The sequence below is a fragment of the Vanessa cardui genome, chromosome 27 (assembly GCF_905220365.1).
Source record: "Vanessa cardui chromosome 27, ilVanCard2.1, whole genome shotgun sequence".
Lineage (NCBI taxonomy): Eukaryota > Metazoa > Arthropoda > Insecta > Lepidoptera > Nymphalidae > Vanessa > Vanessa cardui.
In genome coordinates, this window is record NC_061149.1 from 2,579,503 (window position 1) to 2,593,366 (window position 13,864).

General features: G+C 33.9%; 2 protein-coding genes across 3 annotated transcripts in view; one reads left to right on the forward strand and one right to left on the reverse strand.

Moving 5' to 3' along the window:
* LOC124541249 (WD repeat-containing protein 7) overlaps positions 1 to 13,864 on the forward strand; it is a 172,208-nt gene that overhangs the window by 62,868 nt on the left and 95,476 nt on the right. The gene's annotated exons all lie outside the window — the stretch shown is intronic.
* On the reverse strand, positions 10,080 to 12,299 carry LOC124541257 (cuticle protein 1-like). Its single transcript, XM_047119144.1, has 2 exons — positions 12,153 to 12,299; positions 10,080 to 10,817 (listed from the first exon to the last, which is right to left on the reverse strand). The coding sequence occupies exons 1-2, from the start codon at positions 12,162 to 12,164 to the stop codon at positions 10,359 to 10,361; spliced, it is 471 nt and encodes a 156-aa protein (XP_046975100.1). The 5' UTR covers positions 12,165 to 12,299; the 3' UTR covers positions 10,080 to 10,358.

Sequence of the window (13,864 nt, forward strand, 5' to 3'; positions counted from 1 at the left end):
GTGGACTGAGATGCAATGCCCCTTGTGTGTAGTTACATTGTCCAACAATATCTATCGACTATATCTGTTTGGCGGATATAGGATATCAATCATTTCAACATAGGATATGTAGGTGGTATCCCAGTCGAACTTGTATAAAGCGTTACGGTTACTTTTTGATCGTCCTATTACAAGGTTTATTTTAATATCAAGCTACTCAAGTATTACATTTAGTGTTAGGTATGATGATGATGTGCGGAGTTTTGGTATACAATCGCAATCCAGGAAATAGAATACATACGCATAGAAAGAAGACGCATAGAAAGGAAGATCATTTATATATACTAGAAATCGAAAGGGACCCAAAATTGAACCTTGTGGAACACCCATTAATAACGTAGATCCAGAAGATTTTATTCCATTTATGAAATCTTGCTGGATTCTTTGACTTATGAGTTTTTTTGTTTGTAACCATCCCTTACATCGTCAATGCGCCTACAACCTTGTGGTCTGAGATGCAACGCCCCTTGTGTGTAGTTACATTGTACAATAATATCTATCGACTATATCTGTTTGGCGGATATAGGATATCAATCATTTCAACATAGGATATGTAGGTGGTATCCCAGTCGAACTTGTATAAAGCGTTACGGTTACTTTTTGATCGTCCTATTACAAGGTTTATTTTAATATCAAGCTACTCAAGTATTACATTTAGTGTTAGATATGATGATGATGTGCGGAGTTTTGGTATACAATCGCAATCCAGGAAAAATGTTTTAATGTTATGATGTGTTATGGCTTGATATTAAAATTTTGTCATTACATTTGATGTTTGAACCGAGATAGTCCAGTGGTTAGAACGCGTGCATCTTAACTGATGATTTCGGGTTCAAACCCAGGCAAATACCACTGTATATATATGTGCTTAATTTATGTTTATAATTCATCACGTGCTCGACGGTGAAGGAAAACATCGCGAGGAAACCTGCATGTATCTAATTTCGTCGAAATTCTGCCACATGTATGTATATTCCACTAAACCGCATTGGAACAGCGTGGTGGAATATGTTTCAAACCCTCTCCTTAATGGGAGAGGAGGCCTTAGCTCAACAGTGGGAAATTTACAGGCTGTTACTTTACTTTATTTTGTTTGATGTTTCGAAAATGTCTGTCGCAGTTTCCATCAAAATCATCGTCGTTGTTATTCATAGTGTTTGGGCGTCATTCTAATTTTGTTAAAGGTATCCTATACTAGAGCCTCGCCCCGCTTCGCATGGGTGCAATGCTGATACTAAATAATAATATACATTAGAATCTGTTTACATGGCTTTAGCAACGTCTAAAATGATCCGTGTTACTTTACTTATTGTTCGAAGTCAAAATCTTTACTCGAAATGAAAACATTCTAATTTAATGGGGTTAGTAATGTCATTCTCATAGTTGCATTTTATCTATAGTAATGTCTTTACAGGTAAAACGTAAAAAATAGGGCAGGAGAGGAAGAGAAATGGACCAAAATAAATACCAGAGATACTCCTATATTATCTTAAGACCAGTGGAACATCTCTTCCTATTTGAAAACTAGATTCTGTGATATATCATGTAAACCAGTACGCTTGTATTTCTACTATTCTCGCTGTTATAAATTATATTTTTTATGATTTAGTTAAGCGGTGGTAACGTGGTGCTAATATTGTGGTGATATTCAATTGTCATCACGTGGTCTACCGATGTTTTAAAGTATATAGAGAGTGTCCCAGGAAACCTGTACCAATGGAGGCCTTTGGTCTGGTGACACCAATACCTATCGATCGGACCCCATGTATGTTTCACGATTGTTTGTAGTTTTCGAATTATGAACGGTTTTAATTTATTTTCAGTTTCATAGAATGGTTGTTACGCCCTTATTATCTCAGTCACTCAAACTGTGGAAGACTTCATGTTTTACTAGTATTATTTATTTATTTATTTATTCTTTATTGCACCCAATCTTAAAACTAAAAAAATACATTTTTGTTACATAAAAGTTGCATGAGATGCTACTATTACACTTTACTGTGGGGGTATTAGAATGTAAATTATAATTAAAGACACTCGCTATTTTTATAATAAAAGTGTTGACAGCGCGCCTTTCTTGATCGCATCTAGCCAAAGAAATGGCTGGCCGTTCATCTTTTATTAGAAGTATAATATTGAGTCAAAATAAAAACTATATTAATAATTAAAAAAATATTTTTATAGTATTGTTTGTGATTTATTATAGTATTGTTTATTTCTGCTTACTTTAATAATGTATCTGAATTTATATAACTAAAGTCGGTACTACGATCTTGGTCAATCTGTTATTGGAAATAATTTTAACAATCAGACAAATGAATTCTAGACTTCCCTTAAGTATATTTCTGTGATTTCTGCTGCAGTGCTAATCACAAGAGTAAATAAGTCAAATCTTAGGTTCGCTTTAATGTTATTTCTTTAGTAAACCTACCTGAATCTGTTTTCATTTCTCGTCAGAAACCTGTAGCGTATAAGAAAATAATATGATCTCATACTTGTATTCCACTTGATAGATTAAGTCATTTATATGAATAGAAAAGAAAAAAGGACCAAAGATTGATTGATTGATTCATCTGAGGTCCCAAGATATCTCGCAAATTCGTTGCTCGAACCCTTTACATAAAAAATCCGAAGGTAGCACAGACTTTTATTAAAACCATAGTAGCATAAAAATCTTGTCAAATTAGACCCAAAAAAAGAATGAACTTCATTCTTTTTTTGGGTCTAATTTAAAAACATACATTTTAGCACTCTATATCTCCAAAACAGTTGCTCTAAGGAAAAAGTATAAGTACATTTTTATAAGCTTCAATGTTTTTCCGAGGTAATTTTGCGATAAAACTTACTGTTTCCCTGAAAATCGATTTCGGGATTGTCGACATTTGACTTAAATAAAAAAAAAACAGGGAACGAAACGATTCGGAACTTCTAAATATTATTTCTAATTATCTTTTAAACAAGTGAAACCATCTTTAGCTCTTGTGAATTTATGTAACTTCGTATGCCTAGATTGGTTTAGCTAAATTACATCAAGGTAAATACAATTGAAAATCTTCAAAAGTGAAAAATCATTATCGTTTCCATACTAGAATGATTGTGATTATGGTGTACAAATAACCGTAAAAGGTGTTACTTGTACAAAAACAACTTAAAAAACAGGTTATTCATCGGTTTTGTTTAAAAAATAATCCAAAATTTTTGGAACAACCCACCACAAAATCCACCTATACCGCTTGAATGATTGCTTCTTGTTCGAGTTTTTTTCATGTTTCATTTTTCCCATCCCCTTATGCTTCATGTTCCTATTTTTTTTTATCTTTGATGATAGTTTGTTAATATTGTTCTTTTGATCGTCCTGTACAAGATCTCTTATTAAGATAGGAAGAGAATTGAAATAATCATTTATATTTTCAATTGGTAATCTGAGTTTTTTATCATGAACCCTTCTGTAAATACTTTCTTTCCTATCTTCATCTGTATATGCTTGTGCTGCATATTCTGCTAGTGTAGCTATGAGAACTGGAACAGATATAATGTTGAATTCTTTAATTAGAATAAATTTGATAGTCGATGTTTAAAATAGGTATGAGATGTTTGTTTTGAGTACTGTATGATTTAAAAAAGGAACAATTTTCATTTGAACGCGTTTCCTTCCACTACTGAGTCTAAATAAATGTTATTTGTTAGTTGTTCTATAATAGTTCTAGTCTTGTGTGCGTGAGCCATTGGATAAATCAAACAGTGCAAATTTCCTTTTATATTATTATCGCTTAAATTATTCCAATTTTGTAGACTTTATTCAATATAATAAGAATACTAAACTCAGTAACATACGATACACTTTCACAAAAATCAGTATTATTTTTAAAATAATTTACTTTTAAGATACTGATTTTTTCACTCTTCATTCACTAAGAAGAAAAATTGACCTAAAAGTGATCTCTAAGGTACGACTATTTTAGTACAAATACATAAGATTATAAGAGTATATTTCATTTGATTACTTGATCTAATGTTTTTCAATAATAATAAGCTTTTATATTTTTATTTGTTTTATGGTATACCATAATTTTTTTTTATTAAAGTATTTTATATATAAAAGCATAAATGTATGCAAAATTGTATAACAGCCTAGCTTTAACTTGTAACTCTTATGCTGTTTCATTTTAAGAATGTTTGTTTAGTTATCTTTTCTTGGAGACTCATAAATAAATTAAGACTTACCCGGAATTAAGATAATCATGATGCTTGTTACGTACTAATTACTATGTGATACATAAATTAGACTTTTCTTCATGTGCTCAATATACAAACTAATCGTCTAAACATTTCCTTCAGTTGATTCTGAAATAAACACGAGCAAAAGTTGATTAGTAGAACTTATTTAATGATTACCGCGACTGTTAATTTATCGTGAAGTCGTTGGAGTTCTTATCTAAGTGATTAAATGGTACATGATCGCTTTAATACAAAATATTTGAATGCGTTATTAGTAGTTAATGCATTAACGATAAATTAACGTATTTTGTTGCTTAAATTTTTTCTTTTTGTATGTGGTCGCTACCGCCTGTAGGTAATGGTAAGAAGTATTAACCATACCTTACATCGTCAAAGCGCCCACAACCTTGTGGACGGAGATGTTACGCCCCTTGTATGTAGTTACATTGATGAACATGACCAAGTATTGTTTACCAAGTGTTTTTGACGAAGTTTGGCGGTAGAATATGGGATATGTGGGTGGTACCCAAGAGCCGCAATGGCCCAGTGGTTAGAAAGCGTGCATCTTAACCGATGATTGCGGTTTCAAGCCCAGGCAGGAAATTTACAGGCTGTTGTTGTTGTTTTGTTGTTGTAGAAGAACATCATCCTCCCCAAGGACGATGTTTGTTGCTGTCTCGCTCGCTACGCACATACGACCACTAGCGTGAAAGATGTTCTGGTTAGTGAAAATACCCGAGGCCTTAAGCAAACGAGGCACCTCGCCCTGAATGCATTGTATTGGATGCACTCTGCTCTTGTACGGTTTTGTGGGTAATTACAACAAAAAATACATTAACAATATTTAACCTCTTTATAAAAAACTACAGTTCGATGAAATAGAAACCTTGTTTTTTTTAATGAGTATATTTTTATTTAGATTTTATGTGGATGTGAATTATCTATAGTAGCCTACATATACCCTGACGACAATCGGCATAACGCTGTCTAATGCTTATCCCTCTGCTTTACCTTATATTACTCGTGTGTGAGTGGCCCTTATAGGGTATAATTATTATAATAGTTCAGAATCCCTGGTCCATTATTTCACTTGATTTCTATCAAGCTGATGTTTCACAAGTAGCTTCAATATGATGACAATATGTCCAAAAATTTATTGTACGAAAACTTTCGATTGTTGTAGCTTAAAGAGGTAGCAAGGATAAAACATGTTGATTTGATGATTATCTAAAAATTTTTACATGTTCACTAGATATAGGTGGACTGTATTTGTTGGAATAAAAAGGAGAGTTTTTGCCTCGAAATCTGGGCTCTGACTTGTGAAGACACTTTCTTCTTGGGAGGAAAGAGGAAGGATAATAGTCCGTTATACTAATTTTTAAGCGCAGCGCACCCATTGTGCTCACGTTACGTGGCCCACACGGAGGGTGGAGAAGGGTAGTAAGTCATACATCAAAATCACACCATAGATACATTATTGACTTGAGCATGGATGTGGATGGATATAGAGGTAGAGGACGACCAAGGAAACGATGGACGGATTGTGTGAAAGACGATATGGTTAGAAAGAATGTTACTTGTGAGATGACGTCTGACAGAGAAGTATGGGAGGAGAAGACATGCTGCGCCGAACCCAAATAAAATTGGGATAAGGGCAGGTGGATGATGATGATGGATACATTATTGATATTTAAATATACTCATAAAACCTGAATAGGCTACATTACTTTTTTTTGTTCAATCTCAAAATAATTATCTAAATTAATATTTTAAATTAACATGGCTAATCACATTTGAGTCCCGACATTTTATGAGGAACGTCAATGCTTCCTCCAAACACTCACACTTTTTCTGCGCGCGTTCTTGATGTTTTACTAATAGACCGGGAGATGATAATGACAAAATTTTTCATCATTTGTACCAGTAGGTGCGAGCGCTACGACCGTCATTTTCCTTTTTGCTTTTACGTAATTAGACCCCAGAAGAACCGCCATACTGGTACAAATGACCAAACATTTTGTGTCCTCATCTCCCGATCTATAATTTTACGTAGCCGCAAACTTCAGTCTCTTGTACAAGACATTCGTAGATAATGTCGAAATATCGAGCTCCAACGGATAAAAATAAAAACATGGTAAATATACCATATTTATAACTGTAATTATCTAAATTACTTGAAAAAATATTTGTCCAAAAAATATGGTTTGATCAAGGAGTATCCTTGCAATAACTATGGACGATGGAGTTATCAAAAAGTTATTACTAATCACATTTTTCTTATAACATAGCTCATATTTACATTGTTCTATAAATTTCGTGGCACAGATCCCGAACTATAATAATGATGAGAAAAATAAATTTCGTTTTAGTATCGGTTTTCTAAGATTTTAATTATGATATTCTTCTATCATCATCATATCATCTATACTAGTCGAGATGGCCCAGTGGTTAGAACGCGTGCATCTTAATCGATGATTGCGGGTTCAAACCCAGGCAAGCACCGCTGATTCATGTGCTTAATTTGTCTTTATAATTCATCTCGTGCTCAGCGGTGAAGGAAAACATCGTGAGGAAACCTGCATGTGACAAATTTCATAGAAATTCCAGCAGTGGGAATTTACAGGCTGTTGTTGTTGTTGTATTCTTCTATATGTTATTTATAATGTATTTATTTATTTCTGAACATATTATTACGAATTACTAGTTAATAATATACAGATAAAGGTAAAGTAATATTACATTTTACATTGACGAAGTATATTAGACTTAAATATAACTTATTTTAAAGTAGAAAAATAAATAGAAGTAAATAATTGAGGATCAATTTTCTAGAATTACATGATTTTTTTTATTTAATTGATACACATTTAATTGAGTTTATGTGCTGCGTGTTTTCAGAACCTGTACTATTTCCCTATTACATTATACTATTTCCCTGAATTTTTCATACATTCTATACCCTAGCATTAATCCTGCGACAATACCAGGTAATCCTAGTTTCTGATTCCTAATTAGCCTTTTATCTGTTGCTTTCATCTTTCCCTTGTTGATCTTGTATTTTTGTACGTCTGCCATTTTGTGTTTCAATAATAATTTATTATTATTATTTGGTTTTTTACTATCGCTTATGATAATAACAATCGGATAGAAACCGTTGTCAATGAGCCCTCCTTTCAGATCGTCAATTGAAGGTTCATCATTGGTAGTCGCTTGTGCAGTATATTCTGCTATTGTTGCCATGACAACTGAAACAGAGGTGATGATGGAATGATCTATATTAATTATTAATATTATAAATGTGAAAGTACCGAAAGGATAGAACCGCTGAACGGAATTTGATGAAATCTGTTATCAAGCGAACTTGATCTCCAAGAAAGCAGGGAAGCGGGTGATTACTAATTTCATATTAAAAACGAAACGAAATAAATCAATCAACAGTTTCCGTGTAGCGATTGTTTCGAGTAATTTTTAAGTTTACCGAAGTTCTATATTCCGTATTTATAAATAACTACCGACCCGCCCCGGCTTCGCACGGATGCAATTACTGATAGTAAACAACAAAGAACAAACTACAGAATTTGTTTATTTACGACATCACATTACAAACTTCTAAAATGATTAGTGTTTCTTTACTATATTGTCCATGTATTATGTACAAAAACCTTCCTCTCGAATCACTCTATCTATTAAAAAAAGCGCATCAATATCCGTTGCGTATTTTTAGAGATTTAAGCATACATATGGGATATAGGGACAGAGAAAGCAACTTTGTTTTATATACTACGTAGTGATGATTTCGGATTCCACGGTGCCCAACTATATGTCAAGTAATAGTGTTGTCCACTAAACGAGCACCAAAAGGGTGATGAAGTGGTTCTTGTGAGCTCTTAGATAGCTGCGTGTGATCTTCACTAGGTAAATTATTTATTAGAATGTTCATATCATTTTCTGCCTCGCACAACTTTGTGGAACCAACGTTCGCCGGCGGTTTTTTCGATCCGATACGACATGGGAACCTTCAAGAAAAGAGCGTACTCCTTCCTTAAAGGCCGGCAACGCACCTGCAAGCCCCCTGGTGTTGCAGATGTCCATGGGCGGTGGTAGTCACTTTCCATCAGGTGAGCCTCCTGCTCGTTTGCCACCTATCACATAAGAAAAATCATATCGGACGCGCATCACACCAATAACTCAAGAGTTTATTTTACTACGAGTTTAGCTCCATAAATGGACTATAAAGGCATATAAGACCCAAATCTTCTATTTAAGAAAAGATAAGGCATTTGTCAATTAGTGGATAATTTCAATAACTTTTAAAACTTACCAAGTACTAATACATTCATAGCCCTTTCAAAATAATATTAATTTTACGTGTTTCACGAAAATATTGACGCATATGATTGAAAATAATTTACCAAAATGAAAGTTGATTGTTAATTCTTGTATAATTTTATCCGTGAAACGATAATTAATCAAATGTGAAGGTGCTGATTTGCCGTGCAGCTAATTACATGGTATGTAATTAATTTGTTAAGGAGTATTGTCTTTTTCGTCAGTTTGCATAACAATGTACAGTTAGAGTAAGAAAACATTCGTCGGTTTTCAAATTCATCATAACAAAAAAATATTGTTGTAGCCTAAGTTATTCCTTTTTATATCAGTTATCTGCCAGTTAAAGTCCCGTCAACACCGGTCCAGCCGATCCAGAGATCAGCCGGAACAAACAGACAGACAAAAATTGTAAAAAATGTTATTTTGGTATATGTACCGTGTATACATACTTATGCATCGAGTAAAAAAAGGCTATTTTAATATTATAGATGTTATTTATTTGTCTAATAAAATGTATACTTTTTAAATCAACTATTTGATAACTCGAGTATTATCTGGTTTTTGAAAGCGTCGCTATGTTTTATTAATAACTTTCTTAGAATGATAAATAGATAATCATTGTTTGATTTAATTGAACTTTTTTTCTATGGTAGTGGATTTCGAAGAACTGAAAGGGATTAGTTTTTTTTGATGGAATAGGTTGGCGGACGAGCATGTGGGCCACCTGATGGTAAGTGGTCACCATAACCCATAGACCATGACGCTGTAAGAAATATTAAATATTCCATACATCGTCAATGCGCCCCCAATCTTGGGAACTAAGATGCTATGTCCCTTGTGCCTGTAGTTACACTGGCTCACTCACCTTTCAAACCGGAACACACTAGTACTGCGTACTATTGTTTAGTGGTAGAATATCTGATGAGAGGGTTGTACCTACCGTTCAGATTATTCTTTTGATACATGATGTTGAAATTATTAATGCTCTCATATTGTAAAACAAAAGCCAGCGCAGAGAACACGAGTCCTTTTTGTTAATATACCATAAGTGTTGTCACTTGTATTATTAACCGTTTAAGTGTTTACATATTTTTAATTAGCGGATACTACTAGGAATTTGTATTCACTTTGTTGCTTTACAATGCTGTTTCGTGTGTTACATCTGGCTTTCGTTTTTGTTTTTTTTGTACTAGTATAGGAACCAAGATATTTTATTATAGTGGGTCTTAATTATCAACAAAGAAAATGATCTGACTGTCAAAGTATTGTCATTCATCAGTGTTTAAAGATTTGAGAAGGATGTTGAAAATGCTGATGTTTTTTCTTCGTAAATTCAAACCGAAATTCAGTGAAAAGTAGCTGAAGGCGGCAGTTACTAGAGGATGAAAATGATGATGAATTGATGATGTGATAATAATTTGATCTATGATTTTGTTTTTACTTATTATAAAAGGGAATAGTTTGAGGTTTTATATAATTAATAAAAAACTGTATTTGTAAAAATGTGTTTATTTACACTTTGGCAGTGATGGCATGAGATTCGCTTATGTACAAAGAGAGTTACTGTGAGACCTTTGTGGTGTTTCATTGAGCAATCGGGTACCTTTGATACTATGAGGTGATCTGAAGGCTAGCTGGGATGACAATACCTATGACATATCACAGACATTGCCATCGACAGCCAGGCGTGTTCGGACGCTTCCTCAACCATAGTCGAGGCCACTCCCTAACAGCACCATCACTATCTAAGTGATGATGCCATGATCGGAAGTTTACCAAGCGCGAAGACCGTGGAGACCGTAAGCTCCGTACGCGGCGTAGCCGAGGGGAGCAGCGGCGTAAGGGAGGGCGTGACCGTAAGCCAGGGGAGCGGCGTAGGGGTAGCCGGCACCGGCGTACGCGGCGCGGACGGCAGCTGCGGCACCGTCAACGGCGGCGGCTTGGGACTGAGCGGCGGCGACGAGGTTCTGGGAAGCGGCCACGCTGCCCCAGTAAGCGTTCTCGTGGAGGTTGCGGTTGGTCTCGGCGACCTGACGGACTGCCTCGGTGTTGTGCTGGATCACGGCTTCGGCGGCGCGGGCCTGGCCCTCACCGATGGCGCGGACGGTGTCCTGGGCGGCTACGGTGGCGTCGATGGCGGCAGCCTGGACGTCACCAGCGTTGGCTCCGTATACCAGGGGGGAGATGATGGCGCTAGCCGAAGCATAGCCCAGGATGGCAACGAAAGCGATCTGTTAAATAGAAAATGCAATTATAATACTAGAACATATAGAAGCATACAAGTACACTACTCTAATTTGAATATGATATTCGTCTGTCAATGTCATATAATGTATAAGACCAATTATTTTTGTACATGGTCTGAATATATTTCACAGAGTATGATCACAAATCATTCATAGTAACGACCTTGCGTACGTTTTGCAAAACCATATCGGTTACGGACCTTATGAAATAGTTCTAATATGGTTACGTATGTCCTTTCGACGGTTTAAGCATACATATTATATAATAATACATGTTATTCATTGTCATATTGACTATTATACACCTAATATAACAAACAATGAAATCAGAACACAAATAAGTTTCGAAGTTTTAAATTTCGAACGTAGACATTAAATATTGCAATTTATTTTACTTATCTGTATTTTTATGAGATTGGGCGCGTAAATAGAAATTCGGATACTTGGTACAGCATATTTTGTTAAACAATATTTTGATATTATAAATTTACAGGACGAAAGAAAAATACTATTGCGTAAATATGTACGTCTGTTGAATAATCTTTGGTATCGCCCTTGACCACCAACAACTAGTATGCAGAGCGCGTACTTGCAATGCAGCTTGTAACGATCCGTACGCGATATTACTATCGAGTGTTTTGGACTTTATTTCAATGTACGTAGTGACGATTATCGTTAAATGCCTTTAAAAATCGCAAATGTATTTAGGCCAGAAAGATATTCTCAAAATTGTCGCATAATATGTTATGAAATTTGAATTCGTTGCCGTATGTCGTAATATATTGGCTGAGATTGTGGCGCTTTTTCGGGAAATTTTGACAAAATTAAGTTACATTTACGTTTTAAAATAAATACAAGAATTATTTTATTAGTAGAAATTTCAAAACCAGTGTGTAACACAGGCAAAGAACAAATAATGTTTTTTTTTAAATATACGTAAAATATTATTACATGTGAAGCAAAAATTTAAAGTCTCTAATATAATTGGCGTTGTACAATATAAGATAAAATATAAAAGTAAAAAACAAATGAAACTAACAAATAAAAAATAAGAGAAAACATTACTTTTAATCTGTTATGGTTTTAAAAATATTTTTTAAAATAATATTTTCGAATCCATAATAAAGTTAATTTTACCGCCCAATTGCACTAGTTGTCACATAACCGTAACAGATTAAAAATGAGGTTCTTTATAAGGTTGAATCTTATAATACGACATATTATAAAATAAACGATCGCTTTTTTTTTAATTTCTTTTTTCAAGCGGAGTTATTTCGTTTATTTTACGATATGTGCTGTACTGATAAGATGATGTCTTACCAGAAATCTCATCGTGAACTTCTTTGTCAGACTACTCGTGAGCTACTGAATGCTGTCCTCTTGCTGGCTAGGTCTTTTATACGCGTGGATTATTATTGAAAGTTCCCGAGTAATCATTGATACTATAAAGTACCTGTTTGTTGTGTTAAAAATATACAGAGGCGACATTTCGACTTGCGTTGATGAAATGTCATTGTCAGTTATTTTTTTTTTTTAATGAGTTCGAAAAAAAGTGTCGCAAAATAGACTAAGGAATAAGAAATGAAGGTTTTTTTGTCAATTTCACTTCGGCTTAATATTTGTTCCGTACTTTTTGCGAATGAAATATACTTTAAAATTAATGAAGATGCGTCCAATTTTATGTGTTTAGAATAAATATTTTTTTTAATTCATGCTTTCTTTTTAATGTTACTTCTTCCGTTTGACAATAAACCAATTTGAGGTCGAATATAATTGGATTCGTATATCATAATTAATATTTTGACATTGAATATTTTGCATTGCATTTGCATGAGTATTTTTTGTGGTGTAGAACAATTTACTAACGCTGTGACTTTGAATTTTGAAGGAAACCAATTATTTCTGTTTTAATAATAAATAACAGTATGTATTTAGTAAATTGAAATAATAATTACGTGCCAATACGTTTTCGATGATCGATTTTAAATTCTGCGACTTCGAAACGGTTTTATTAATTAATTAAAACAAATGATATGTTATACTTATAATACGGCATAATATAGCACTTAGAGATATCATAGCTTTCCATTCATGGGAAAATAGAGTTGGAATATTAGTTCCGGGGATTACCCAATACATACAAACAACCAAATTTTAGTTCCTAGTATTAATTTAGATAAAAAAACTATCTCATAAATTGAATTTCGAATATCTAAAAATATCCTTGTATGGCAAAAAAGTAGTTTTAATATTTAAATGTAACATATGTATTAATTAGAGTGAATTAATTTCAATAAAAAACATTGAAACGTAAAGTCAATTGCTTCGAATAAATGTGTAATTATATTTCGTATCATATTTGTGTAATTAAAATTATCTCGAACATTTTATGTCATTGGTGTTATTTAATTAATATCTAATGTTATATGTAAACTTTTTGTTTCGAAACTCTTTGCTTTAGTCTGCTACTAGTTTCCCTCCCCTGTTTTAAGAGGATGTGATCAAATGTTAGATAAGTCTATGCGTTTATCTTTAACCCTTATACAGTAGCGTAGCTATCGTAGGGCCAGTTGGTTGGCCAGTGCATCAGGGCCCCGGAGTTCAGGGGGCCCTCTAAACTAAACCTTTAGCTTCTGAAGCTAGTAAATCACGACATTGCGCACAAGATTTCTTTATTGGTATCTATAATTTTAAAGGGTAATTATTAGTTAATGGATGGGAAAGTTGAGGGCCCGATGATTTTTCTATGTACCGGGGCCCTTCCTCACTAGCTTGGACACAATTTAATGATTTAAACGACTTAAGACATTTTTAATATTCGTTAGTGTGATATATTAAAACTTTTTCGTTCAAAACTCTTTGTTTACTTTTTTTAGAATGGGTATTTTATAAGATTAACATATGCACTACGTAATGTAATTAATTTATGTGAGGCAGAAAGGATATATGAGTCCTTGATGGCGTGTGGTAATTCCGTGTATGTAAATAGATATAAAAATATGTTCTTACTTTCTCGTGTGTGATGGTACAAA